Below are 26,305 nucleotides of genomic sequence, written 5' to 3'. Positions count from 1 at the left end.
TATGTTGCAATTTATAACTGGATTTCGCCGTCTGCGGCAAGTCAACGCTGTTGCCAGTTAAATGTTGAAATTGCTATTTGTGTGGAAATATGCATATGTATATTTTTTGTCATTTATTTAACATTCCACAGTTCGGTTGGCAAATACGGGCTAAAAGAGCGGGTAAATGAGTACTGATTATGTGCGCTAAATTGAAATTAATTGACAGGTGGTCAATGTTAACATTGGGTAATTATTTAAAATGGAAAAGCGTTCATAAATATGTACATAATAATTAGAATTAGTTTAGACAGGGGTTTTGGAAATGTAAATATACATTTAATTTTCTAAAATAAAGTTTAAATATTTCATTGATTCAAAACTCAAAAGAAACCCTGTAGTTATTATATTTTTTGTTTGTTTTTATTGAGAGTCAAGTCCCCCGATTACTGTTACTATATAACTTATATAATTTTAACCCAAAACCCACATTTAATTAGCCTCATGTAACCTGATGGCCAATAAAGTATACTAATTTAATCATGTCTATCCCTTAAGCTGCTTCCGTTCCTTCCAGATTCTCGGAATCTCAATCACCCGAGCAATTGCAAATGGAAGCATAAGCTCCTCTCAAATTACCATCAACTTCCCAGACATTCGACATTGATCCATTTCCCTTGTTGCTTCATTTCCTTTTCAGCTCTGTTCTCCTCTGCTGCTGCCACCGCTTGGTTTGCTGGAATTTTCCTGCTGCATTTCTTTCTGCTTTTCCTCCCCTTTGAAAGAGTGTTTTTTTTTGTGGCTTTTTTTTTGGCCATTTGGCTTGCAGCAGGCTATTTCCATAGCCAAGAATATGCAGGCATTTTTCCTTTTCTCACATTCTATCTGAGGGATTGATTTTACAATTGTAATTGCTGCGGAATCGACATGACCCAAAAATATCTTCCATTGTGTGATATTCCCACTTATTAGTTTTTATGGCTCTCTGGGCTTATAATTGCCTGAATGAATTCTGAAAATATATGTAATATCTAAGGAAAGGCATTAAAGAAAGGCTTTGAATATGCATTGAAAGTCTGCTTAGCTTAGTTGGGGTTTGGTATATTGAAAGAGCCAACAAAGAGGTGATTGTTAACATTGAAGCCTTTAGGATTTTGGGATTTCTTGATTCTTTTTCTTGAATGCTGAGATATTCTTATGATTTGGCTAAATTAAATATGGCTTTGTTGAGTTTTTGTATTATTAAATATACAAGTTTGATGTGTTGGTATATCAAGAATATGATTGTAAACTTGCAAGTTGTTTTTACTGATATATTCTTCAAATATTTCTACGTAATTCATACCCATAAACTTTGACTTTTCAAGTACCTTCTTCAAATACTTTATGCTTAATTTATTTAAATTACACAATTCCACAATCTCTAGTTGCACACTGTCACTTCTAAGACCCCTAGTTTCCTTGGTTGTTCAGCTTGATGGAACGCTGGATTAAAGGGAATAATGCTGCACAGATTTCGTTGCTGTAGAAAAGCCAAATGAAATGTGGCTTCGTTAACTTCGGATACATGGAGCAAATTTCCTTTGCGCACCCACATCCAGGCAGGACATGACTCAAAACAAACTGCAGCTCATTATCACGCCCACCCATTGACGCCTTCTGCTGGAATGGATGAAAGCCACGCCTCCTAGTACCCTGCCGTCGACACTTCCCCCTTCAATTTGGCCAGCAGGCAGCCATGGGTTGGTTGCATGCTACATTTTGGCAAATTGCTGGCACTTAATATGCCATGAGAGCCAAATAAAATTGGCAGTGGGTACGAAGCAGCAACAGTTGAAGGATTAATTCAATAAGAATAAATACGGAAAGCAGGGAATTTGGTATGCTGGCTGAGTGTGGGGAAAAAGTGTGTGTGAAGTGCCCTTCTCTCACGTATTTATCCAGCAAATTGTGTGCAGCTTAAAGCGCTGACACCGCGTCGTATGCGTAATATCCGCGTAAAGTGTAATTTGCCAGTCCCCGTATGAGTTTTCCGTCGCCCTAGTTGGTTTCTCATCATCAATGCTGGCACACGTGTGTGTGTGAGTTTGTCTGTGTTCGCCAGGATGTCAGGTCCTAAATATTTATGCCCGCGCCGAAGAACCTCTTCTGCATCACCCTACTCCTGCAGCTGATAATGCTGCGATGTTCACATGGCTGCCACAAAATTCCTGCTCAAATATTTACAGACGCACAAGGCGCTGCTGCCAACCTTTCCATTGCATCTTTGAAGGGCTTCTGCATAATTATTCAATTTTTTTCGCGGTTGCCAACTTTGCGATAATTTACAAGTTCCCAGAAATCGATGGAAAAGTTTCCCTCCCTCGTTGTAAATTCCGCATAATTCTTTTTGTTACTTTTCGCTCCTGTTAAGTGCAAGCACTTCCTGAATAATGAATACATTCAATCCTTGTCCTGCGCTCCAAAAAGGCATAATTTAAAGCGATTAAAGGGCCAGCGGGAGCGAGGAAACTGTTGAATGGCCGTCATGGCGTATGATTAATAGAACGATAAAGCAATTTAATCACGCCAGCACCGCCCCCTTTTCACTGGACACTGCTAATTTGTGCACTTTACCCTCGGGGGCCGCTCGGGGCGTATGAGTAATCTAGCTTTCGTGTAGCAAATAACATAAAAACTGATGGATTTTCGGGGTATACGCCATATACGCCATTTAACCAAACACAACAAAAATATTGTATAAACGATTTTTAATAATATCCATTCAGAATAATGATGATGGCCCTGGCTAGACTCTACTTCAAGGGTGTTTGGCCTGTTAGGGAAACGTTGTCTGGCACATATGGTAATTTCTAGAAAAGTTAGTAAGAAAAAAAAGTTAGGGAAATGTGGAAAAAATTAATAAAATGAAAAAAAAAGTATAAAAAGTAAGTTATTTTGCATCGGCCGGGAATCGAACCCGGGCCGCCCGCGTGGCAGGCGAGCATTCTACCACTGAACCACCGATGCTTGGTGACAATTTGGTTTTTAAAACTTTTATTATACATAGAAAGTCTACAAAATCTATAAATAGCAATTTTGTGGAGTGATAGTTTGAAATTCAAACTTTGAATAATCAAATAAATTAAATTGTTATCAGCTGTTGCTAGCCAAGAAAATTTGATTATAAATTAATATAGATTAAATTAAATTAATCAAAAGTCTCCTAAATATTTTAATGGATTCAAGGTAAACGTTTGACTTTACTTTAGTCTTAAGCTATAAGATTATATATTATAATTCCGAGAAAATAATTTCTTGTATTCATCAGAATTAGTTGGAAATAACTTGGAGTGTTATTTAAATCCCAAAAATATTCAAGATCTTAAGATTATTATTTACAATGCTTAAACTAAAATATAAATTAATTTATAATATCACTTTCACTCTATTTCTTTCTAAGAAACTTATTTTATTTGCCACAAAAATATTTCTAGAGTTTAAACATTTCTCAGAATTTAACCAAAACAATATTTGTTTATTCATAAATTTCATTAAATTATTCATCCAAGGAATGCAAATAAAATATGTATAATTTTTCCATGCAAAAGTGTATCTACAAAACTGTATTTTATCTGGTGCGTGCCTGGCTGAGTTCCGGTCAACATTATTCTTTAATTTTGCCATAAATTTCACTCCAAATATTGTTTATACTTTTCAAATGTGCGCGGCCATAACAAAATAATGATTCTTTTTGCTAATTTTGTGGTGCCAGGAATTTAATAGACAAAAGCACCCCAAAACAAAAGTCAATCAAATGCGTGGGGAAAAGGTGGGAAGTGGCTGAATGAATGACTGAGTGAATGAACTGGGGGATTGAAGGTTGGAATGACTGTGGAAATATCTCATTTACTACTTTATTGAGCACTTTGCTGGGGAAATGACTTTACTGCGTCGGCTGATGAAATGCGTATTTTGTTTGGGGTCTGCCACCCCCCTAGGAATCGAGGGAACCGATGGGGAAACTTAGTCTCCGTTTTCAATAGCCAATTAAAAGCTTAGGTCTGCCCTGCCTGTTGCCTCGCTTCCCACTGACCACTTGTGCGACTCATAAAATATGCACGGACAGGCCCTGAGTTATCCTTGGTCTTGCTATCCTTGTGCCTCCCCCCCGCCACGAATTTCCCTAGCTTATTGTTTGTTTTTCCGGGTCCCTGTTTGAGGATTATGTGCAATTTTTGCCGCTTTTAGTTCGCATTTACATGAACAAACTGGGATGTCTAAATCGAAAACAGAAAATGGTGGCAAAGTTCTAAAGGAAGTTTTTCGATTTCTGGCCTCCATGCATAAGTAGATATTTTTTTAATTGAATTTTTCAAGTACTTTTAGTAACTCGCAATAATTATTCCCCTTAACATAGAGCTTGAAAAGCATTTAATCTTGATAATTTATTATTTATGAATAAGGAATGGCCAAAGGAAAATCCCCAAAACGATTTCCTAATAAATTGCTTTTGAAATCCACCGCCTTTCCGCTGTATTCACAGTTGAATAAATGTGTTTTTAGGGCACACACATTTGTCTGGCACCTGAATTGTTTCAATTAAGTGCATTTTACCATTTTACCTAATTGCCTAATGTGCTGGAACATTTTAATGGCTGTCATTTGGTGTAAGTATAGTATTTATTTGAGACAATGAAGGTCGCTTGCGGATTGTCAAGTTAAGTTAAATTCGATGTAGATTTACCTATACCTTTATTTAGATTATACTTCTTTGGTGTTATTCTGATTTAAACTGGTATTTAAAGTTTATAGCACAGTAGCTTTATTACGCAGTTTCAGTAATTACCGCGAGCCACGTGTCACACGTCATTGGTAATTTATCGGTGTGTCCTGGATGTCGAGAACAGCGTTGCAGCTCAATTAAGTTGTCAACTTTGGTGCATTAATTTGGAATTAGCGGCGTAACAATTCATCAGAGCGAAGCGCAACCAAAACCTTTCTCCTTGAACCCATAATTGTTTGGTCTTGTAACAATAAAATCGTGACTCGAGGAAGTGATTTAATGTTAAGGAATGTTATTACCAGCCTATTTGCAGTTAATTTTCTTTTGCATAGCTTGTTATTTTCTCTATTATTACTTGGCTCTCTCGCCTTCGTTGTTTATGCTCTCCTTGTCTTACTCGTATCCTGCAGTTGTCCTGAAATTGTTTAACAAGCACTTTGTGTCTGCGCTGTGGTTGTTGTCTTTGTTGTTATTATACCTGGTATTCTTTGTGTTGGGGGATATATGGTATTCATAGTAAAATATATAGCAAGGAGAAGATTTTTCAAGGAACTAAAGAAGTGACAGGAAAACTTACTGAGCGAGTGAGTGCATAAGTGAACACCTGAGTGAACAGAAGAGTGAGGAGCAGAGTGAACCACTGAGTGAACAATCCATAACTTGGGAAACAACTGAATAAATTATAAAGTGAACCCCTAAATGAACGACAGAGTGATCAACTGAATATTTCGTAACATGGTATCTCCCAGTCGAAACCATCCACCAACACGTCCCCACTTTTTATTATTATAGTTATTGTCATTGCGTTTGTTGTGGCTGGCTTTGTCTTACCCGCAGCATATTTACATTTGTGTTTATTTTTAGCCAAGGACAAGGACAATAGCCGGAGCACATTCTAAAATATCTCAATCGCAAGCGCATTCCGTATTCATGACGTTCTGTTTCTGTGTATGAGTACACTACGTATATGCACATGTACATATATCCCTTCTCGTATCTCCATCCTTTTATGGCTGCCAAGGACACTGGGTCCCGCTGCAAAATGGTTTGGAAAATGCAAGCCAAGGACGTGGAGATGCTGCGGGCACAATCAGAAAATTGCATTTCATTCATCTGGGGGAGTCCGAAAACTCGTTAGCTGGTCTAACTTGGCCAATTGTCGGCCTATTAGTTCCAGGACCAACTTCATAAGCCTCCTCCGACCGTGTTTGTTGTTTGCCTAACAACTTTGTTTGTTTGCCTATAGTGAAAGGACTTTTAGGACCTTTAGCGAGCTGGAGCTCGAACTGCCTCTGCCATTGATGTCTACATTTTGCAGTTATTTATCACCTCTTATACTCGGGTCACGCAAACCCCTGAGTTTCCCATTTCCCAGGCATTTTCCTCTCTTCCTGTCTTGCATGTTTTTGCCAGAAATGAAGCGAAAACAAGTAGCAAGGTCTTCAGAGGAGTGCAGCGGGGCAAGAGAAAAAGTCAACGACTAGCAAATATGGCAAAATTGGTTAGTTGGAGTTGGATACTCTACTAGAGGAATGTGTCTTATAAAAGAGAAATTAAATAAGAAGTATGATTAATGAAAAAATCATTGAGAATGTTACAGAAGGGATGTTCCATTTTCTACTTTAAAGTAGAGTCTTCAAAACTGAAGTAAATTTACCTTCTTTAGGCTTAAAATAAAAACCAAGATACCTCCAATAAAGCCATATACTTTACATACAACATTTTTTAGGGTCAGAAAGTTACCCTTTGTGCGTGGCAAACTTTTGGGACGCATGATAAAACCCGGTGCTGGCAGCGCAATAAAGTCATGTGCACGTGCTTATAAACAATTATTTATGCAAAAAGTGAAATGGAAGAAATATTAACCCCTCACACAACGGGGGCCAAGATGGGTCGTGACAATGATAAGGCAGTGTAAGTGGTAAATGTCATGAAATAAATTCTGGCTAGCTCATTTCCGTCATATTCGTGTCTTGCCTCGAGATTGATGTCTCTCTCTGTCTCTGAACCCAAAGTACAATTTTCGGCAATTGTCTTAATTTAATTTAAGGCAAACAAAAATCCATCAACTTGGCTAGATTTATGCATGTGCGAATAGCAAATAAAACTGAGTTTTCGAATTTATTGCGATAAATAAGTAAGCTGGGGAATTGACACGACAAAACTGCAGCTGTAGCTGCTAACAAAATGCGACTGCCTGCAATCAACTATTTGATTTGCATTGTCTTGTTCGAGTTTTGTAACTTGACTTGCCAAATTTGATTTCTTTTTTTGCTTATGTCTTTTTTCCTTAGTTTTTCTTTCTTTTTCCACTACCGACAATTGCGAGGACTGACAGCGGATGTCTGCGGACTGACACCGAACATCCTTGGGCCAAGGAAAATTTAACTTGTCGGGCCTCATCATCATCACCATAAAAAAACAACTCGAACTTTGACACAAAAGTTTGTTGTCTCTTTTTTTTTTTTTTTGCTGGTCGGTTGGTTGGCTGGTTCCTCCAAATAAAAATGAACAACAGGCGGAATTTTATTCTTGCTTCCTTTGGCCCCGGCTTCTTTGCATATTATTTAAATAATAAATGAGTTTTTGACAGTCGCAGTGAGAAAGTGAGCCGAGGCTGATGAATGGAGGAAAGGGGTGGGTTTTCGGTGTCGGTGTCGGAGTCTTCCATTTTAGGGATTTTTGGGAGTGAGGTGTTAGCTGACAAGTGAAGGAATTGCTCCTGTTCCATTCCGTTTCGCTTATTCGCTTGAGGTACTCGCTTGCAAGCACAATGTTGCCAGAAATAAATAAATCTCTTTAATGTCCCCGTCGAAGCTTGTGTGTTTCTTGTTGCTGTCGGTGCCTTGGAGTTGGATTTGGGCGACTCACGAGCTTCACGAGGACCAAAAAGGACTTCACGCACGACCAAAGACAATGAAAAGAAAGATATATGTTTAGCCTTATGATTTCTTGTATTAAAAATATAAAAATTTCTTTGAAAAGCTAAAGCGTAAATAGAGGAACTCTTTTTATTATTTTTATTTATTTTGTAGAATACTCAAATTGTCCTGTTCCTCCTGCTGACCGTCTTAACTTTGATCGCAAAGAGCTCTTTCTATAATAAAATAAATTTAATTAATTAAATAAATATACAAACAATAGAATTTAAGATTGATTTTTCCTTTACAAATTTATTTAATTATGGTAAACACGTATCGTGGCATGTCCTGCCTCCTGTGTTCCCTCACGAGGCTACCTCTTGTGGGCAACAGTTGCTGCTTCTCATTGCCGCCCCCCTGAATTTTCCTCGCTTTTCCAGCTTGGCTTCACTATTGCTCACACTCTTGCCTCTCTCCTGCTCCTTTCACCGACCGTAGAACATATTTTTTGTTGTGTGTGTGTGTGTTGACATTATGGTTGTTGTTAGTCCGGTTTTTGTTGGTGCTTCCGATCCCTTGGTAGCTGAAATACAGTCGCGGGCTAGTGTAATTGGTTTAGCTACCAGCTTAACTTTTATGCTATTTGCTTGCTGCTCTTGAAGGTAATGAAATTTCATGGCATTTGACCCGCTTCCCCCGATACCTCGCTTCCTCTTTGCGTCGTCCAGGAAGGATGTGTCCGCACACATGCTACGGCTGGCATCCTTAGCGTATACGTAATGTTGCCTTATTTATGGAGTGGCCGGGGCATCCGAAGCGGCATATATGTACATACATATATCAACGCAATTACCTCACCTGAACCTGTACACTCAATTAATTGTTATTCCATTGAATTTCAATTTCAGGCTATTTCTCACCTGGTCAGCTGGGTCAATTAGTCAAAAGCCGGCTAGCCGCCAAGAGCTGAAAGTTGAGAATTTATATACAAAAAGTTTACAGCAAAAAGGGGGTTCAATTGTGGCTGAAAGTGAATAAGGCGGAGGGATTTTAGTGCTGAATAAATGGGGAATTTAAAAGGATATCCTTTCAATATATTTTCCCACTTTGGCAAAGTTGTTTGTACTTAGTTTGAGCCAAATATACAAGATGGGGGGAATGTTGTTAATGGTAAAAAAGTTGGTTTCAGTTTAATTTACTTCTTTATTGATTTTCTAGTTGGTTTCCCAATTAAATCAGTTAATAATTGCAAAAGGTAAAAATTATAAAAACACGAACTTAACTCTAAACAAGAAAGAAAGCTAACTTTGGCCAGCCAAAGTTTGTATACCCTTGCAGGTAGCAATTAAAATATATCATAACTAAGCCAAAAATGCATTAATTTCGATTCGGAAAGCAGTTTTGTGTTAGTTTTTATTAATTTAAAAAAACTGCATACGAAATTTAAAATTTTAAGAAATCAAAATTTTTTGTAATTTTTGCTAATTTTAATGATGTAACCCCTTATCAAATTTCGCAAAAATGGCCAAAAAATCGATTTCTTCCGGACATGTCTAGAAAGATTCGCATGATAATGCTGATCAAGAATATATATGGTTTATGGGGTCGGAAATGATTCCTTGACTTAGAAAAATATTATTTTGTATTATAAAATCGGATTTTTTATATTAAAAAACTTCTTGATTTTTTTTTTTAAATTAAAAATATCATAACTCGGCCAAAACACCATTAATTTTAAATCGGAAAACTGTTCTGTGCAAGATTTTCTACAGTTAATAAATCTGCATACTTCATTTAAAAATTTTGAAAATTCATTTTTTTATCAAAATCAAAAATTTTAATGTAACCCCTTATGAAATTTCGCAATAATGGCCAAAAAATCGATTTCTTCCTGACATATCTAGAAAGATTCCCCTGTTGATGCTGATCAAGAATATATATACTTTATAGGGCCGGAAACGTCTCCTTCACTGCGTTGTAATCTTCTGACTGAAATTATAATACCCTGCAAGGGTATAAAAATCATGTTAAGATTCCTTGTATTAAATTCAAATGCAAGTTTAGATTTTAAAGGTCAAAAGAACTCATAAAAGTGTCCAGTATCCCATACAAGGTTATTTCAGAAAAATCTAAAATTATTTTCCCTCAAATTCCTGCGCAATGTCTGCAGTCTATTTATTGAAAACTCATTTACTAAGTTATCAAGTTATCATGAAAAGTTTTCGTAGGGGAAAGTTCGCCAATGTCGCACAAACACACAAGCGGAAAAAATGTCGTTCCACATTCGCAGAAATGCAAATTGAATTATATCTAAGTCATTGAATGGGTTGACTTCCACCCTGTCAGAAATGCTTATGTGTGTGAGTGTTGCAACTGATTTCCTGCCAAAGAGATAGTATATATATTTTGGCCAGATTTGTGTGTAGGTTACAAATTTCATGACCTGCCAAAAATTGCCAAGTTTGCCACGCTGGGAGCAAATCGAAACGAAACGAAACGGATTTCCATCTGCCGCATTGGCTTTTTGATTTAATTCCAAGTTCTGGCAAGGACAAGCAGCAGGGGCTGGGGGGAATTCAAAATCCAAGTACCAGCCACGCCCCTCTTTTTAGCCACTTGAGCGCACAATTAGCTGTCAGTTTGAATTCCAAAACGGGCTGAATCTGGCCCAGGACTCAGGTCCTTTGTTTGAAAATGGCTCTTTGTTCGCCGAACGCCCGATGCCCGAAAATTTGCTGCAGAGCGCACTTGTGTTTGACAATTCAATTTGTAGTGCCAGCTGGATGGGATGATGTACCGCCCGGCGGCTCCTCGAAACTATTGCCGTAACCGGGTCTGTACCCGGGTCCTGCAGCTGAGACTGTGAATATTGATCTCCAGGATAATCGCTTAGCAGCCAAACAACAAATTTTTCCACCCATTCACCAAGGCAGGACCAAGGCAGAACCAGACCAGCCCGGGCAGGATGTAGTGTAGTACTACCAGCCGCCCAGCAGGGGCCTTATGGAAAATATATAAACTGAATGCGATTAGGAAGTGTGGATGCGGATAAGCTTGAGGCGGATGCGGATGCCCAGGAGTTGGGTCTCTCTGGTACATCACTAAGCTGTTCCTTAGCGCCATTGACAGCTGTGGAAATTATGGAGGCACTTGGCAAACAGCAAAAAAATATAATAAAACAATTGGCACTTCCGCAACATTTCGCCAACGATTTGTTTTCTCTCAGAAGCTTAAGCCTGGTCTGCTTTAATGCCTGATTTGGTCTTAAATACATTTATCCTGCCTGTGCCAGGACCAACTTTAGTTCGCTCTTTGGCCAGGGCCAACAAGTTAAGGAGACCCTGGAGGGACATTTAACCATTGGTCCTTTATGTGGGCCATGCACATGGAAAAAATGGGAATGGCAAGAGATATTATGTGATCAGAGAAGTGAAAAGAAACCAACATTTCTATAAATAAAACATAAAAAACTTCTTTGAATGTTTCAAAAGAAAAATACATTTATTTTTAAGAGTAAAATTTAAGTTTTTATTGTTTTCTCCAAGTGTTTAGCCGCCATTTCTGTTAATGCTCGATGACTGTTGAAAAACTGTGATTAAGATTAAGAACACTCACAGCAGACACGACATCATATCCTTATAAGCTTAGCCATTCTTTATTTGAGCTTTGCCTGCAGGCAGTTAAAACTTAGTTTTGTGATCTGCTCACCCCGATAAAACGTCCAAAAAAACATAAAATATAAGCCGGAGTTGGGCATAAAGGTTAGCTGTCAGGAAATTTCCATATTTTCCCGGTCTTGTTTATTGTTTTGTATCAAATTAAATTGCATATTTTACTGTTGTTACCTAACCCGACCGCATTTCAACACTTGGCCAAAACATTTTAACTGCCCAAAGCTGCTCCGCTGCGCTTTAAATGGGATTTGTGTCCTGTTGCTGCTTCAGACCAGGCCATCTTTCAGAGCGGCTGGCAGGCAAGTTTCAAATTTGAAAGTTTTTCGCATAAATTTCAAGTAGCTGGAATGAAAACAGAGACACTACAGTAAACAAGGCTGAGGGCCCCAGACGTATGAAAACAAAGTTGCAAGGGTTTTGGCTTAGATCCTTGCCCCTCCGCTAGACCAGAGTTCATAAAATAAACTTAAATTTGATGGAATTTTATGGGGAGCATTTCACATTGAACATTTTTAAGGGACCCGCATGGAGCTCGAACATAAATGATACAAAGAGGCGGTGCCCGGGCTTAGGAGTTCGAAGCGGAGCAGAGAACAGTTGCATTATCCTTGCAACTGCGGGTGCTGCGATTACTGTAACAATTTCGTAATCAACGGCGGCCCCAATTTCGCCATGAAGAAATTCACCACAGCACCCGGAGTGTGCTCCTCGTCCTGGCCAACACGAAAGTGAGAGAGAGAGTCCTTTCTCTCAGTTCAAAATATCCTGCGGGGGCGTCGCAGTGGCATTGCTGGCAACATGTTGCCCGACTCGCCTCTGTTGCTTCGCCATCATAAATATTCAACAAAGTTAAGTTGTCATAGCTAGTTGAAGACCCACCGATTTCCCAGGACGATTTAGGGGCGAGGAACCTCCACTAAGAGCCGAACGAAATAAAGGTTCGATTCAGCCGAGTCATGGGCCAAGGGGCAGATGGTTCCCCCGAAATGGAATGGAAATTTCAATGGCCAAGGCTCTCCGTCATCTGCTATGCTCAAATAAATGGGACGCGCACACACACGGGGAAAAAAAGGTTTAAAGGTCTTGGCTGAGTTTGAAAATTATCTAGCAGCCAGATCCCCAAGGATCCCAGATCTGGAAAAATAACAAAGCTTTTTGTTTAATGGCGTTGGGAGAAGGATAGAATAGAAACCTCCAACACAAAGGATTTAAAAGGGGAACAAAATCACTCCTTAGAAAAGTGAATGAACTTTTGAAGGCCATTTTGGATTATTTTATATATTTGTTAATCGATTTAAATTTGATCAATTTGAAGGAATGATAACTATGAAGTAAAAATAAGAGCTTCTAAAACTAGAAATGTCAAACTTGGAATTAAATAACATTTTGAAAATGGTCTTCCTAATAAAATCGTCGGTGTCCTAAATACGAATCTAAATTTGTTTTACATTTCAGTTTTATTCTTTACAAGAAGACATCAAACTTCTTATTTTATTTAACCATTTGATGGTTTTAAAACCAAAGAAAATCTCGCACTTAAAGTTCTTAAATACAAGTTCCCTTTTAAAATAAAAATCTTTAAAATAGTTTCCTCCAAAAAATATTCAAAGTGCATTAAAAAGGTGGGTGGGTCCCGAAGGAGTGAGGCCATCCACACAAAGGTGAGTAATGACCCTTGAAGCTGGATTTTCTATGCCCATAAGTGTAGGTGTGTGTACTGTGTGCGTTTGGGCAACAATTTGGCAGCCACTCCCCCGCCGTCTTGGGGCTCCAGACAATTTAGGGCTGGGCGTTCCCGAAGGTTATTGTAATTTTGTCCGTGAGAAGCTTTGGCAGGTGGTCGAATTCGATTGATTTATACCCAGTTGCGTAATTATGTATGCCTTGAAAAGTGAAACCCTTCCCCCCTTGACGATCTAGGAAAGCCAAGAGCCCAAAATCTTTCTTATAAACAATTCGGACCTCAGCCTAGCATCTGAAATAAATTGAATGTTTAATTTTATAAAACAAACACCATGCCTGGAATTGGAATCAACGGTTTTGGGCGCATTGGCAGGATGTTTGTCCGCCAGGCTCTAGTGCGTTCCGATGTCAAGATCGTGGCCATCAACGATCCAGGGTTGAATCCCAAGTATCTGGCCTACATGCTACGCTATGACTCCACCCACGGCATATTCGACTTCAAGATGTCGGTAGAGGGCAATTTCCTGGAGGTGTGCGGCGCAAAGATTCAATTACTGGCGGAGAGTGATATCAAGAAGATCAAGTGGTGTGACATGGGCGTTCACACGGTGGTGGAATGCTCCGGTCGTTACACAACCCTAAAGGATGCCCAGGCTCACCTGGACAGCGGTGCGAAAAAGGTGGTAATTTCAGCGCCATCCGCAGATGCTCCAATGTTTGTTTGCGGAGTGAATCTAGATAGTTACAAGCCGGATATGAAGATCATATCAAACGCCTCCTGTACGACCAACTGCCTGGCTCCGCTGGCCAAGGTGGTGCACGACAATTTTGAGATTAGTGAGGGCCTAATGACCACCGTGCATGCAGCCACCGCCACCCAGAAGATCGTCGATGGGCCGAGCATGAAGCTGTGGCGAGATGGACGCAGTGGCATGTGCAACATCATACCAGCTGCCACGGGAGCAGCCAAGGCAGTGGGCAAGGTGATCCCGTCGCTGAACGGCAAGATCACGGGCATGGCATTCCGTGTGCCGGTGCCCAATGTCTCGGTGGTGGATCTCACCTGTCGCCTGACGAAGCCCGCCAAAATGGATGACATCAAGAAAGCCATTAAGGAAGCCTCTGAGGGTGATATGAAGGGCATTTTGGGTTATGTAGATGAGGAGGTCGTGTCCACCGATTTTAATGGTTCCCGGTTCGCCTCTGTATTCGATGCCAAGGCCTGTATCGCTCTGAATGATAACTTCGTGAAGCTGATCAGTTGGTATGACAATGAGACGGGCTACGCATGCCGTCTCCTGGATTTGGTTCTCTTCTCACAATTGGTGGACAACTGTGCCAAGAAGGATAATGAGAAGAAACAGTGCACAGAGGAGAAGAAAGATGATTCTTGTGCCAAGAAGGATGATCCTTGTGCTAAGAAGGAAGATCCTTGCAAGAAAAAGTAAAAAGACCAAAGAACATACCCTCGCTCATGCCTTCGAAAAGCAAACAAATTTTTTTTTAACATTGAAACGGGAAAAAATGTTAAATTTTTCTTAAATGAATATTTTTTATTTAGTAAATTAACAGTCTAAGGAAATTTCGTATTAGTTAGAATAAATATATGACTGCATCCTCGGTTCCTTGGAAACGGACCTACACATTATTGGAGTTCCTTTGGAATTGCATGGACGATATGCTCTTAATCTCGTTGTCCTCCATTCCTCCGGAATCGCTGCTCTGATGATGATCCGCCTCTACAATGATGTCGTCCAGCGTGGGCGTTTTAATCCTGTTCCGTATAATCAAATCTCTGTCCGATGGAGCCTGAAGATGGAGGGGATTTGTGGCCAGCTCGGCATCGCCATCGCCACCACCTCCACTGCCACCCTGCAGACCCAGCGTCAAGTTAACCTTTGCATGTTGTCCCGTGGTTAATTCACTGCTCGGTTGTACATTCTCCATGGTTGTGGGTGGACGCAGACGGGCGGGATCTAGCAGGGAGTGCATTTTGGTCTGCTTGCGGGGAGTTCGAGCTGGAGAAGCCTTTCGCGAATTGTAGTTCTTCAGCTGCTTGGATCTAAAAGGGAAAAGTATAAGTTAGAGCAAAGAACTTCTACAACTCGAGAAATAAAAACAAGAAATAAAATATTAAACATTTATTTAAAATTGCATACAAAATGGCACTAAAATAAACTTCGAGCTATAGAATGTTTAGCGAACTCACGCCTCCAGCAGCTTCAACAGCAAATGGTGATACGCCTCGTACTCATCCTTGCCGAACTCATTGGGATCGTGGCGTGCGTGCTCGTACATGTCGCAGAACTGGTGAATCATCCGCTGCCCAGCTCCGTTCAGCGTCACGGACAATGTGGTCAAGAGGAAGGCCCTTAGGCTCTCCGGCGCATGACGTGAACTTCCATCCGAGCGGGCTATCTCCGATTCCAGCAGTTTCACATCGTCCACTGCCTTCATTCGGTAGTAGTACGGTGGTAGTGGTGTCTCCGGCTCCGGTTGAACGATGTACTTGTCGTCGTCATTCCATAACAGCTTTGGTTCCTGTGTGATCTTCGGGATGCAGTCCAACCGCCGCTCAATCTCCCGTCGCAAACCCTTCTTGGCATCGTTGCCCACGGGAACGTGGGGGCCACGACGTCCTCGTAGCTGGAAGCGCATGATCTGCCGCTTGGCGAAGATGAAGAGCATCAGGGAGAGCAGGACGCCGCCACTTATGATGATGATTATCATCACGCCCGAGAGCTGCTCCATGTTGCCGCCCGCCTTGACCTTCTCCTGGATGTTTGGAGCGACCTTGTGGAGGCGCAAATGGCCATCCATTATAGATTTTCTTTGAATTTCTTATCAAGGGGGAATTATAAACAAATTCCCTGAAAGTTTGCTTTGTTATTATTTGTGACAAAAAAGAGAAAACAGCTGATTGACGAATGTCAGTGTAACCAGAAGGTTTACTGAATGAAAAATATACCAAGCATAGAATTTTCTTTAAGAATTAATAGTAATAGTAACAGTAATTAATTTGTTACTATACAGTTTATATGATCATTTAATTTCTTAGTTATTATTATTCATAAGTAAAAGTAGAGCCGCGGCACTGGAATAAATAATTAATGACTTCGAAAAAATACCAAATTGTTAAAACTAACTAATAAATTCCACACATTCCCATCTTTGGTCATACTAAGTTTTACTTTTCCGGGCGCTCTGCCCAAAAGTAAAATAAAAATAAAAAACAGAAATTTCCCCCCGAAACAAATGTCGCTGTAAGTGGCAGCTGCCCCATAAGCATCCGAAAAGCTCTTTCCCCCTTCAGCCGGTGAGGAGAGTTCCGCGCCTGTAGCTTCATCGTTGTAAAAGACAGGTAAGCCAGCGATTTAACATGAATCACATGCACACCGATGATGAATGACTCCACCCAACGTTACAGAACCCCGGAAATGACCCAAAAAGTAACCAAGCTGGCACTGGTCAGCCGCCTCATGGTGCTGATAGTGCAGCTGGCGGCCAATGGAGCTCTGCCGGAGCACAAACCGGACGTATTCCGGATGCCAGTAGGCCAAGATGCGGACGCGGAGAAGAAACCTTGCTGCGAATGGATGGACAAGCTGGTGTTGCGGTGTTTTGGCGGACTCAAGAACTGGGATGGCGAGTACTTTCTGCACATTGCCGGTAACCTGTACTCCTACGAGAACAGCCTGGCCTTCTATCCGCTGTACCCGGTGGTGGTGCGTTACGTGGCATACTCGTGCCAGTTTATCGGGATTCCCTTGTCCCAGGAATCGCTGTTGCTGCTAGTGGCAGTCATCCTGAACCTCTGGCTGTTCTGCGAGTCCGCTAACCTGCTGTTTCAGCTGACCCACTATATGTTCAACGACCTCAACAAGAGCTGGAACGCCGCTTTGATCTACTGCTTCAACCCGGCCACGATTTTCTTCACAGCCGCCTACTCGGAAACCTTCTTCGCCTACGCCAGCTTTCATTTGATGTTGGAGTGCTTGAAGCCATCGCAAAATTTTACCTTCGTACGCTTGGGTGCGGCTTTAACCGCCTGCCTGCTGTGCCGCTCAAATGGGCTGATCACCCTGGGATTCCCCCTCTACTTTTTCGCACGACAGATTCTGATTAAGGAAAGGTCAAGCTCTGTGTGGCAACGAGGAAAGATGGCTCTGACGATTCTGGGAGCTATTGGGATTCTGCACGGCTTCTATTTCTACGTTTACAGGCTCTACTGCCTGCCCACCATGACGGTGTCGCATCCCAAGCACATTTTGGACTATGCGGCAGAGAGGAAGTACCTAACATCTGGCCAAGGACCCCAGCAATCTCCCTGGTGCCAGTACACGTTGCCATTCCCCTACACCTACGTGCAGTCGCACTACTGGGATGTGGGCTTCCTGCGCTACTACAAGTGGAAGCAGCTCCCCAACTTCCTGCTGGCCCTGCCCATGCTGAGTTTCATGCACTGGCACTGCTACGACTACCTGCGGGACTTTGTGGCCAAGGTCTGGGCGAAACTCACGCCCTCTGGCTATCGCGAACTCATCAAGCAGCACATCACATTCCCATTCGTGCTACATGCCGCGTTTCTCACCCTCGTTTGCACCGTCTACGTGCACATCCAGGTGTCCACGCGACTCCTGGCCTCGGCCACGCCCGCTTTCTACTGGTTTGCCGCCGACCACATGCCAAAGACTCTGGCCCAACTCAAGTTACGCTCCAAGGCCGGTGCACTTTTCATATGGTGCACCACCTACAGCCTGCTGGGAACGGTGCTCTTCTCCAACAATTATCCCTGGACGTGAGCTGGCCGCTGCATTGGGGAGGGAGAACACCAAGCTGGAGGAGCAGCCGCTAGTTGCCAAAGAGACTGTAAACAAATTGCTTATTAGTGTGTAAATAATCGTCCACCAAATTGAACGACAAAAATGTTGAGACGCTCAAAGTATTGGCTTTCAATGCACCTTTTCAATAATATTCTATTGATAGTTTGTTTTGAGAAATTGCATAATAAAATTGTTGACAATTTGGCAAGTTTTAAGAAACTATAAAATAATGATTGTTTTAATTAAGACGGTATTTCAATTTAAAAATAAAAATATATTGATTAGTTTTATTTATTTTTTACTTACTGCACTATTTTATTATATAGTTACATTAATTTCTAATTTTAGGGGTGGAAAATTTATTGGGGGAATGTTTAGCGCCTTTTTTGAACCAAGCAGTGTGCCCAGAAGCCGCGAAAGGGGAAATTTACCCGCCTTTTCTGCATTTTTGAGATTTTTTAGGTTCAAAGCCAAACTTTCACCTGGCAACACTGACATTTTGTTTGCGTTTTTGTTTTGCATTCCGGCAAAGTTGATGTTGAAATTTCATAACTTTAATGAAATCCCAGAATGCCGAACAGTGCCAAAAAGACCGAGGCTACACGGAGCAATAGCTCGACGCCCCGTAGGCCGCGGAAGCGACGGCGCGGCGAGCGCCAGAGCCTAGACTCGCAGGTGGATGAGGACGCCAAGGAAATTGACCGCCGGCTCCGGAAAGTGGCCAGAGATAACTCTATTAGCAGTGAGGACATGCACAAGGTGGTGCGGAGTGTGGTGCGCAATGATCACGTCTTGGCCCTGGTCACCCTAAAAGCGGAGGATGAGCTGGCGCGCGAGAAGAAGCTGGAGACGGCGGATCAGCAGAAACGGGGAGCAATCATCATTACGGACACTCCGTCCGTGCCCAAGCTGACTCGAGCCAAAGCCCGGGAGCTGAACTGCGCGACGGGCATTCTGGCTCACCTCAACGAAACGCCATCAGATGCGGATGGCATAGAAGCTCTGATACGCGAAGATTTGCATTCCGACGAGGATGATGAGGAGTACACCTTCAAGGAGGATGACTTCCATGTAGGTTTACACACCGATGCCTTGATATGTATTTAACCTTGCTTTGATTCCCAGTCCGATGATGATCCCAACACCACAGCCTCGGATTTCGACTCAAATCCGTGCACACCTCAAACCCCAATCACTGCGGCTGAAGAATCGCCGGTTAAATTCTCCGATGACGGTTGTTTTAAGCTGCCATTCGATAAGAATGTGATGGACAATGAGGATCTACGTATAGCCACGAGAACGCGTTCCAAGCTGTGTCTGCAGCAGACTACCATCGAGGATTTGCAGTCGGAATTCGTGCCACCCGACCTGGAGCCAAGCGATGTGGTGGAAAACGAAATGACCGCCACCGATGCGGACTGGATGCAGTTCCTAAATGACTTTACGAAGCCCTTAAGTAAGTATTCTACAAGAGAATCTTATGCCTTTTATAAACAAACTGTTTTTTTCAGACAAAACCCTTCTGGGCGATGATGATGATCCCATCAACGATCCGGAGTATGTGGCCGCTGATCATTTGGAATCGGAGTACGAGAATGCCGAGGAGCTGCGCGATGTCAATATATCCAAAAAGGAGTTGACCGACCTGGTGTCTGAGCTCTTTGCTGGCTTGCTGCAGGAGGGAGTGTCCCTGGAGTCCGTGGAGCTAGAAACTCCGCAGAAATTCGTCGAAAGCGCCAATGTCTCAATGAATCCCATCGATCAAGTGTCTCGGCAAATCGATTTCGAGGGTCAGGTTGTGATAAATGGACATCAGGAGGAGCTGCAGGTCTTTCAGCCAAATGTCTTAGCTGCTCCCTGCAATGTTGGCAACATGGGAATGGAAATGATGCCGGTTCCCGTGGCAGTGATGCAGGAGGGCCATCTGCAAATGGGTCCGGGTGGAACGCCCTCCAAGGTGGTGAACATACCAAGCGATGCTTTGAGTGTGCCTCCAGAACTGATTGCCGTTCCAATGCCGGGACAACCCAATTGCTTCCAACTCGCCAAAGTCGTGAATGATGATTCAACGGTTTTCAATGCTTCTCTAATGAATAATACAGCCCAGGATGCCACCATTAAGCCAATTCAAGCCCCCACACCCAAGAAAAATAATGCAGAACGCTATAAAAAACCCTACGACACCAACTTCACTTGGGAATACATCTCAGTGAAGAAGCATGTTTACGCCGAGTATGAAGAACAGTTTGAGAATCTGCGCCATGTTCAGCCAGTTAACTATCATCACCTAACCAGGAGCAGGGGCTTTACTCAAGCCCAGTACGACATGCTCCAGCAACAGCTAAGGATTCACACTCAGCTACTAAGCCAAAGCTTTCTGCAAACCTACTCGCATCCCAACCTGTACCACATGGCAGCCAAGCCTAAAGAAATGCTGGAGGAACTTCATCAAAAGGCCAACAAAAACGCTAGTTTTAACTGCTGGAACTTGAGGGAAGCCGTCCAATTGGTCAGACAGTGGGAGCACGATCTGTGCAGTGAGGAGTGCGAGGCGGAAAACACCAAGATGATGGAGTTCATCAACAAGGAAACGGATTTGACGTGAGTTGGGCGAGATCCTTTTAATAACATTGTAATTCTCTCCCTTATCCTTTCCCAGCGATGGTCACACGCGACAGGTGCCGAGGCTAGCCCCTCGTATCATGGATCTCATGCTGGACAGTCGGGTTTTCATGTATCCGCAGTACCTGCCACGCATGGCTTTCCAGCCCAAACTGACCCAGATCTCAGCCTATGCCCCATCCGAGTATCAGCTCATTGCCATGGGTCTGGAGAAGCACATGGCAGCCATTACTAATTTAAAAAAACCACTGCGAAAGGGCGCCGATCCTATACGCATTGCCTGCAGGCGAATGGCCAAGGATACGATTTGTGAGAAGACAGACCGTCGAATATTCATGAAGATCACAGAGCTGCGCGCTTCGGATCAGTATAATCCCGTGAAATATTTCCTGGATCGCGAGCGAGCACCGCCCGTGAGTAACAACGTCCTTTGGAGCTTTGAAGGCGGATTGGTGAGGACGCCTCGGGAACGTTACCAGGAGCTGCCCAGCGGCTGGCAATACTACATACAGGTGAGAAATATATTCAATTTACATCGTTTAACATTTTAATTAGCGTTGAAAAAGGGGGGAAATCTCAAGGGAAAATACGTAGGGAAAGGAAACTATTATTAGCTTAGTGGCCCACCCGATCTCTGGGTATGAGACGCAGTTCTGATCCGTGCTTGAGGAATACATTTCCGGCCGTTTGCTGGGGACTGATGCCGATGCCGTCGTCCGTGATGATGGCACTCGTCTCTGCCGGCACCTTGAACTCCTCCGAGGCGAATTTCAGCACGGCTGTAAAGGGAGTTCCCTCCGGAACGCTGAGCACCTTAAAGGGCAGCTTGGGGTCCGAAGTTAGTGTGATTTTGAAGGTTACTTTGCTCATGTTGGAATGTGCAGACGTGGTCAGTTTTAGATTCTCCTGGATTTATGGGGCTTCCGAAGATTTTATCAAACGGAATCCTTCAGGCCTAGTGGGAGTGCGGAGAAAACATTCAAATTAGTTGGGTTTCAGGGTATTTCGAGTTTTATTTTATTTAAAAACAAAAGAAATATGTTGTCGCTCTTACTTTTAGAGCAGTCAAAATAGCGATAGACAGGTAACAAGTTATCGGCAGGGTTGCCAATTAAGCAAAATTTCCCGCTAGATCTGGCGGTTTTTAATGGCTGTCGAGCTGTTTTCAGAGGGAATTTGGTGTAATTATAGCTTACTTTAAACAAAATAATAATAATTCACGGTTTTTTAAGCATTTCCATTTTCATATTAAGCTTATTTTAGTTTATTTTATGGGTGGTCATAGCACATTTCGATTGTTGTACCTAAATTAGGTACCTAGTTTCGATTTCCAATACAACTTAATTCGATAGTTTCGTACCTTTGCTTCTCCCACCACTGTGTGTTTATAAATCGCGGAAAATTTTCAATTGCAAACTTTTTGCAGAAATCCTGGGAGGAAAAGCGCACCCGCCGCCCCTGGAAAGCAGCAAAAGCCTCTGCGGACGCCAGTGCCTCGTATTTGGAGTTTGTGCGTGAGGCGGTCGGCGAGGATTTGCCATTGCCCGAGAATCTAGGCCAGGCTGCGGTCCCCGATGGCAGCGCCGCTGGTTCGGAGCTGCCAAATGATAGCAAACCGCATAAAAACGCAGCGAAGAGGAAGTCCTGCGCCAAGGAGCAGCCCTCGAACCTCACCATCAACGTCAATTATGTGTTTGGAGGTGTTGCGGACGCAAGAAGCCTAAACGCAGTCTCCGGAGTCTCGGTGCCTTTTCTGTCCGGCGGAAGTTTGGCGGAAAATGTACTGAATATCAATCGCAACCTACACACCAGCGCCGAGTGCAGTGGCCTCTTGGCCTTGCCTCCTCCCCCACCTCAGTTGGATGACGATGCTCCGCCAGCCATAAATTTCAGGGTAGATGAGTTGACTCACACGCTGCAGATCAGCGAATTGCAAAATTCTGTCGAGGACATACAGCAAGATCTGTTGCCTACGCAGGATACCAGCGCCACCTCCTCAGGTAGAACCTCCCAGAGAAGGGCGCGTTACCAGATTTTTAAGCCAAAGGTTAAATCCGCCAATAAATCGCGAAGGGGATCAACGCCAAGCCGCAGTCGCTACCACAAGTTGCGCGAACGTTTGCGCCATAAACTGCGCAAGCGCTGCCACTCGCTGATCACGTCCTACGGATCCTACCTGCAGAAGCGTAAGGATAGATATATAGACTGCGCGCCAGTACAGCGTGTGTACAGACGTATTCTGGCCCTCGAACTGTACACACAACTGCTGGTCGACCTCAAGATGTTCTGTAGCAGCAACAAACCGCCGACTGCAACGCAGCCCAAGAGATCGCGAGCCGATGATGAGGCGGCCAAGATCAGGAAGGCAAATCGTCAAGAGGAGATTCTACGGCATATGCTGCAGCCGGATTCGCCAGAGGAGCGCAATCGCAAGGATGCCAGTGAGTTTGTCTCGTGTTCAAGTATCCTAACTCCTTTATAATGTTCTTAACCCTTTTTGTACAGTTTTCGCCTTGAATTTTTACGATAAAGTGGAGGAGGCCCTGTTGAATGCCGATCGATTGGAGGATTGCAGGAAGTTCAACAGTCTTTTGCAGAACTTTGATCCAAAGCTGGAGAAAGTCTCTGACCTATATCTCGTAAGAGCTCCTGCTTATCTCTCTCTCTGTTGGTTTTGCCTTACAAATATTTAATTTTTTACAAACAGAAAGTGGAACAGATCCTGCTGCCCGATCTGCCCGAGCTGGCTGAGGTCTTTCTCAATTTCCTGCTACCTGCGGAGGCGGCTGAGATCGGGAAATTCTTCCAGCACTTTATGATCAGCAATGCCGCCAACTTTATCAACAAACTGAACATATACTTTTGCAAGCAACCAGCCCAGATCCGTAAGATCTATGCCTGCCTCAGCGAACTGGCCGAGCTGCCAAATGTTAGCATGAAAAAGGTTGAGAACAAGATAATGCCCTTGCTCAAGGGCAATCAGTTTCTGTGCGATTGGTTTGTGCAGCAATTTCCCCAGGGCAAGCCCCCCAAAAGGTGAGTGAACCCCGAAAGCACCTCTCTTGTGTGGCCACTAAAATATATTCCCTTTAGAATCCTCTCTCCTGTGGAGACCATAAACCTGCATGATGTGCAGAACAACACCACCGGTGAATATACGGAAATGATTCAGGAGTTCATCGATGTCCCAGCGCCAAGTAAACCTGGCTGTCACATAAAGTACATCAATGGACGGATCTTCTACGGTGCCAAGATCTTACTGCCGGCCAAGCTTTCCTTTATGGCTGCCAGTATTTACAATGAACAATCCCACGATATGCCATCCGTGTCCAGCGAATCTCTGACCTGTGCCCATGGCATTCGGGGCCAGGGCGAGAAGCTGCTCAGCATGGCAGCTAATGCGGATAGCGACGATGCTGCGGATCGGAGCGAGGAGGATGATCCCAGTCGCGCCTTGATCATAGATACAACGGGCGATGAGCAGAATAGCTGCTCAAGCATCGAGATGTGCGACGAGGCGGGCTTGAGGGCCCATGCGATTCGATTAAATGCCAGTTTATATACCAATTCTAGCTTTAGTAATGCAGCCACCAGTACGCCCAACGTGGGTCACTCTCATGGTCATCATCACCATCCGAATGCCAAGAAAACTGCCATTAATTTTGGGGAAATATCGCCGCGCAAGCAGTCGGCGCTCAATAACTCCGGCTTGAGTCCTCTGCCAGCCATGCCCAATAACTCTCCGCATGTGGACAAGCGGAAGTCGCCCAGCAAGAAGGTGCGATCCCCATCCAATCAAGCTCAGGGCCGGCAGCGGTCCAATAACCAACCGATGGTCGTTATCCACGAGTCGAAGCCTTCATCTTCGCCAGCCATCGAGTGCGCGAAGCGTTTGCGAACTTTGATAGACCAGGAAAGTGTTCGGGATGCGGCGGACACGAAGGCGGGAATAAGGGTTATTGCGCAGGCTAAGCATACAGCTTCACCTCGCTGCAGTCCTGCCGTTGTTGCCAAAGTCGAGGCGGAGAGCCTGGAGGAGAGTGGGGAGCCTGAGTTATCTACCCCTCTCAAGATGGACCTGGATCAATCGGAGGAGGAGGAGCTGGAGCCACTGCAAGTGAGTGGTGGCAGTACGCCTCAGCACGTGATCACCACACAGTTTGATAGCGACGAAGACTGCAAACTAGATGTGGTGGCGACGCTGGCCAGCTGCAGTCCAACCGGGGATCAACCAACTACAGCCTCTGCGGCCAGCTCCTCAAAGGACGAGTCTACTAGCTCCCACTCGGCTCCCTGGACCCGGGAAGAGGACAAGGTAATCCTCATCGAGATGAAGCTAGGGGCGCGCGATCGAGAGCAGCTTATCCGGCGAATATGCGCCAAGCTCTTGCATCGCAGCATTGGGGAGATACGAGGAAGGCACCAGTTCCTCATGGATTTTCTATCCAAACTGCAGGGAAAGTAAGTTTTTATTTAAAACTTCTGTCTGTAAATATAACTTAAGTTGTCAAAGGTTAATTTTATAACGAGGGCTTAAGGAAATTCATATTTTTAAGAGACCTTTAACCATAGTTTCAATGAAACCGTTTACAATATTTTGTCGCCTAACTGAATGGAAAAACAAGGAATATTTGAATTATTATTTAAGAAATTCTAGGTGCTCAGGCATTAAACTAATGCATTAAGTTCTCAAAAAAGTATATAAACCTTACTTAAGTGTCTAAAAAGAATAATTTATTCTAAGAACCATGTACATATGAAATATTAAATGTTTTAAATAACGTTGAAAAGAAATTAATTGTTAGAGAGATCTGTGATCACGCAGCTCGTTTCTATAACTTCAAAAGGTATTAATGGGCTTTCGAATTGGAAAGCGAAACAAACAAAACGTTTTTTTTTTCGAATCTCCTAAAACATGGTCGAGCTTACATTGGATACCCCGCGGTCTGGCTATTTCTTTGGCGTAATGGGCGTCGTTTCGGCCATTAGCTTCTCCACTTTGGGCGCCGCCTATGGCACTGCCAAGGCTGCGGTTGGTATCTCTTCGATGGCGGTCAAGCATCCGCAGCTCATCATGAAGTCGATCGTGCCAGTGGTCATGGCTGGCATCATAGCCATTTATGGCCTGGTAACTGCCGTCCTGCTAGCTGGCTCACTGCACCCTTACATGACTGCCTACAAGGGATTCCTGAATCTAAGCGCTGGACTGGCAGTGGGTGTTTCTGGCATGGCGGCTGGGATGGCAATAGGCGTGGTTGGAGAGGCTGGTATCCGAGGAGCTGCCCAGCAGTCGAAACTCTTTGTTGCTGTCATATTGATACTGATATTTGCTGAGGTATTGGGTCTGTATGGTCTCATCGTGGCTGTTTACTTGTTTACCAAGTGATATCTGTTTGGTATTAAAGATGTTTCCTCTTTTCTAACCAGTTTTTCTTTCTTTTATTTATTTACTCAGCTGGTAAGATCTTTACCAGCTTCAGTTGAGTTTACATCAATAGCTCAGTCTTCTTCGAGACATTATAGTATTCACTTCTAACTCAATATGCATCTCCAGTCTGTCTTTATCTTCTATTTAGTGGTTTGTCTTCTGGTTTTCCAAGTTAAAGCTGAGGAACCAGTAGAAAAAGGGAATGCTACAGATGTCCAAAAACCAGTCACTAGGAAACGCATCCTAATGCTACGAAAACTGCATAAAAACCAGGTGCAGGATAGGGAAATGATGCGTATAGTCATACACAAGATTCAAACTGGAGATCCCTACTACAAGGTATTTGATGGAGACGAAAGCGCAGCTCGAGGATTCACCAATAAAATATGGAATCGTCTTTTGAACCGCTACAGCACTATGCAAATATAATTTATTAAACTTAATTTTAGTTAACTATACTTTAAATGTAA

General features: G+C 43.2%; 7 protein-coding genes and 1 non-coding gene across 8 annotated transcripts; 5 read left to right on the top strand and 3 right to left on the bottom strand.

Annotated features, from left to right (window-relative positions):
- Nucleotides 1-2,917: 2,917 nt before the first annotated feature.
- On the bottom strand, nucleotides 2,918-2,988 carry TRNAG-GCC (transfer RNA glycine (anticodon GCC)). The gene has a single exon. It is a non-coding gene; the product is annotated as a tRNA-Gly (tRNA).
- Nucleotides 2,989-13,208: 10,220 nt separating this feature from the next.
- Nucleotides 13,209-14,531, top strand: LOC108076452 (glyceraldehyde-3-phosphate dehydrogenase 2). Its single transcript, XM_017169328.3, has one exon. It carries the CDS (start codon nucleotides 13,295-13,297, stop codon nucleotides 14,408-14,410), a length of 1,116 nt encoding a protein of 371 aa, XP_017024817.1. The 5' UTR covers nucleotides 13,209-13,294; the 3' UTR covers nucleotides 14,411-14,531.
- LOC108076453 (protein C1orf43 homolog) lies at nucleotides 14,490-15,876 on the bottom strand. The gene is made up of 2 exons (XM_017169329.3): nucleotides 15,172-15,876; nucleotides 14,490-15,024 (listed from the first exon to the last, which is right to left on the bottom strand). Exons 1-2 carry the CDS (start codon nucleotides 15,780-15,782, stop codon nucleotides 14,601-14,603), a joined length of 1,035 nt encoding a protein of 344 aa, XP_017024818.1. The 5' UTR covers nucleotides 15,783-15,876; the 3' UTR covers nucleotides 14,490-14,600.
- A 248-nt stretch (nucleotides 15,877-16,124) lies between these two features.
- On the top strand, nucleotides 16,125-18,072 carry PIG-V (phosphatidylinositol glycan anchor biosynthesis class V). The gene is made up of 2 exons (XM_017169441.3): nucleotides 16,125-16,323; nucleotides 16,390-18,072. Exon 2 carries the CDS (start codon nucleotides 16,400-16,402, stop codon nucleotides 17,762-17,764), a length of 1,365 nt encoding a protein of 454 aa, XP_017024930.1. The 5' UTR covers nucleotides 16,125-16,323; nucleotides 16,390-16,399; the 3' UTR covers nucleotides 17,765-18,072.
- A 201-nt stretch (nucleotides 18,073-18,273) lies between these two features.
- On the top strand, nucleotides 18,274-25,173 carry mute (muscle wasted). The gene is made up of 8 exons (XM_017169244.3): nucleotides 18,274-18,856; nucleotides 18,911-19,241; nucleotides 19,297-20,386; nucleotides 20,445-20,919; nucleotides 21,834-22,848; nucleotides 22,913-23,046; nucleotides 23,115-23,443; nucleotides 23,501-25,173. Exons 1-8 carry the CDS (start codon nucleotides 18,356-18,358, stop codon nucleotides 24,870-24,872), a joined length of 5,247 nt encoding a protein of 1,748 aa, XP_017024733.1. The 5' UTR covers nucleotides 18,274-18,355; the 3' UTR covers nucleotides 24,873-25,173.
- On the bottom strand, nucleotides 20,932-21,587 carry Ufm1 (Ubiquitin-fold modifier 1). Its single transcript, XM_017169248.3, has 2 exons — nucleotides 21,462-21,587; nucleotides 20,932-21,362 (listed from the first exon to the last, which is right to left on the bottom strand). Exon 2 carries the CDS (start codon nucleotides 21,275-21,277, stop codon nucleotides 21,023-21,025), a length of 255 nt encoding a protein of 84 aa, XP_017024737.1. The 5' UTR covers nucleotides 21,278-21,362; nucleotides 21,462-21,587; the 3' UTR covers nucleotides 20,932-21,022.
- An 87-nt stretch (nucleotides 25,174-25,260) lies between the features above and the next one.
- Vha16-4 (Vacuolar H[+] ATPase 16kD subunit 4) lies at nucleotides 25,261-25,836 on the top strand. Its single transcript, XM_017169245.3, has one exon. It carries the CDS (start codon nucleotides 25,323-25,325, stop codon nucleotides 25,791-25,793), a length of 471 nt encoding a protein of 156 aa, XP_017024734.1. The 5' UTR covers nucleotides 25,261-25,322; the 3' UTR covers nucleotides 25,794-25,836.
- A 73-nt stretch (nucleotides 25,837-25,909) lies between these two features.
- On the top strand, nucleotides 25,910-26,298 carry LOC108076407 (uncharacterized). The gene has a single exon (XM_017169246.3). It carries the CDS (start codon nucleotides 25,950-25,952, stop codon nucleotides 26,262-26,264), a length of 315 nt encoding a protein of 104 aa, XP_017024735.1. The 5' UTR covers nucleotides 25,910-25,949; the 3' UTR covers nucleotides 26,265-26,298.
- The last annotated feature ends 7 nt before the right edge of the window (nucleotides 26,299-26,305 follow it).

Source organism: Drosophila kikkawai, chromosome 2R (genome assembly GCF_030179895.1).
Source record: "Drosophila kikkawai strain 14028-0561.14 chromosome 2R, DkikHiC1v2, whole genome shotgun sequence".
NCBI lineage: Eukaryota > Metazoa > Arthropoda > Insecta > Diptera > Drosophilidae > Drosophila > Drosophila kikkawai.
This window is presented reverse-complemented; position numbering and strand designations above follow the sequence as displayed.

Coding starts and splice junctions, on each gene's coding strand:
- LOC108076452 (XM_017169328.3), top strand. CDS start 13,295: ATGCCTGGAATTGGAATCAACGGTTTTGGGCGCATTGGCAGGATGTTT.
- LOC108076407 (XM_017169246.3), top strand. CDS start 25,950: ATGCATCTCCAGTCTGTCTTTATCTTCTATTTAGTGGTTTGTCTTCTG.
- Ufm1 (XM_017169248.3), bottom strand. CDS start 21,277: ATGAGCAAAGTAACCTTCAAAATCACACTAACTTCGGACCCCAAGCTG.
- LOC108076453 (XM_017169329.3), bottom strand. CDS start 15,782: ATGGATGGCCATTTGCGCCTCCACAAGGTCGCTCCAAACATCCAGGAG. Junction 15,025..15,171: donor CTGTTGAAGCTGCTGGAGGC/GTGAGTTCGCTA, acceptor TTTCCCTTTTAG/ATCCAAGCAGCTGAAGAACT.
- PIG-V (XM_017169441.3), top strand. CDS start 16,400: ATGACCCAAAAAGTAACCAAGCTGGCACTGGTCAGCCGCCTCATGGTG.
- Vha16-4 (XM_017169245.3), top strand. CDS start 25,323: ATGGTCGAGCTTACATTGGATACCCCGCGGTCTGGCTATTTCTTTGGC.
- mute (XM_017169244.3), top strand. CDS start 18,356: ATGCCGAACAGTGCCAAAAAGACCGAGGCTACACGGAGCAATAGCTCG. Junction 19,242..19,296: donor TGACTTTACGAAGCCCTTAA/GTAAGTATTCTA, acceptor TGTTTTTTTCAG/ACAAAACCCTTCTGGGCGAT. Junction 20,387..20,444: donor AACAAGGAAACGGATTTGAC/GTGAGTTGGGCG, acceptor ATCCTTTCCCAG/CGATGGTCACACGCGACAGG.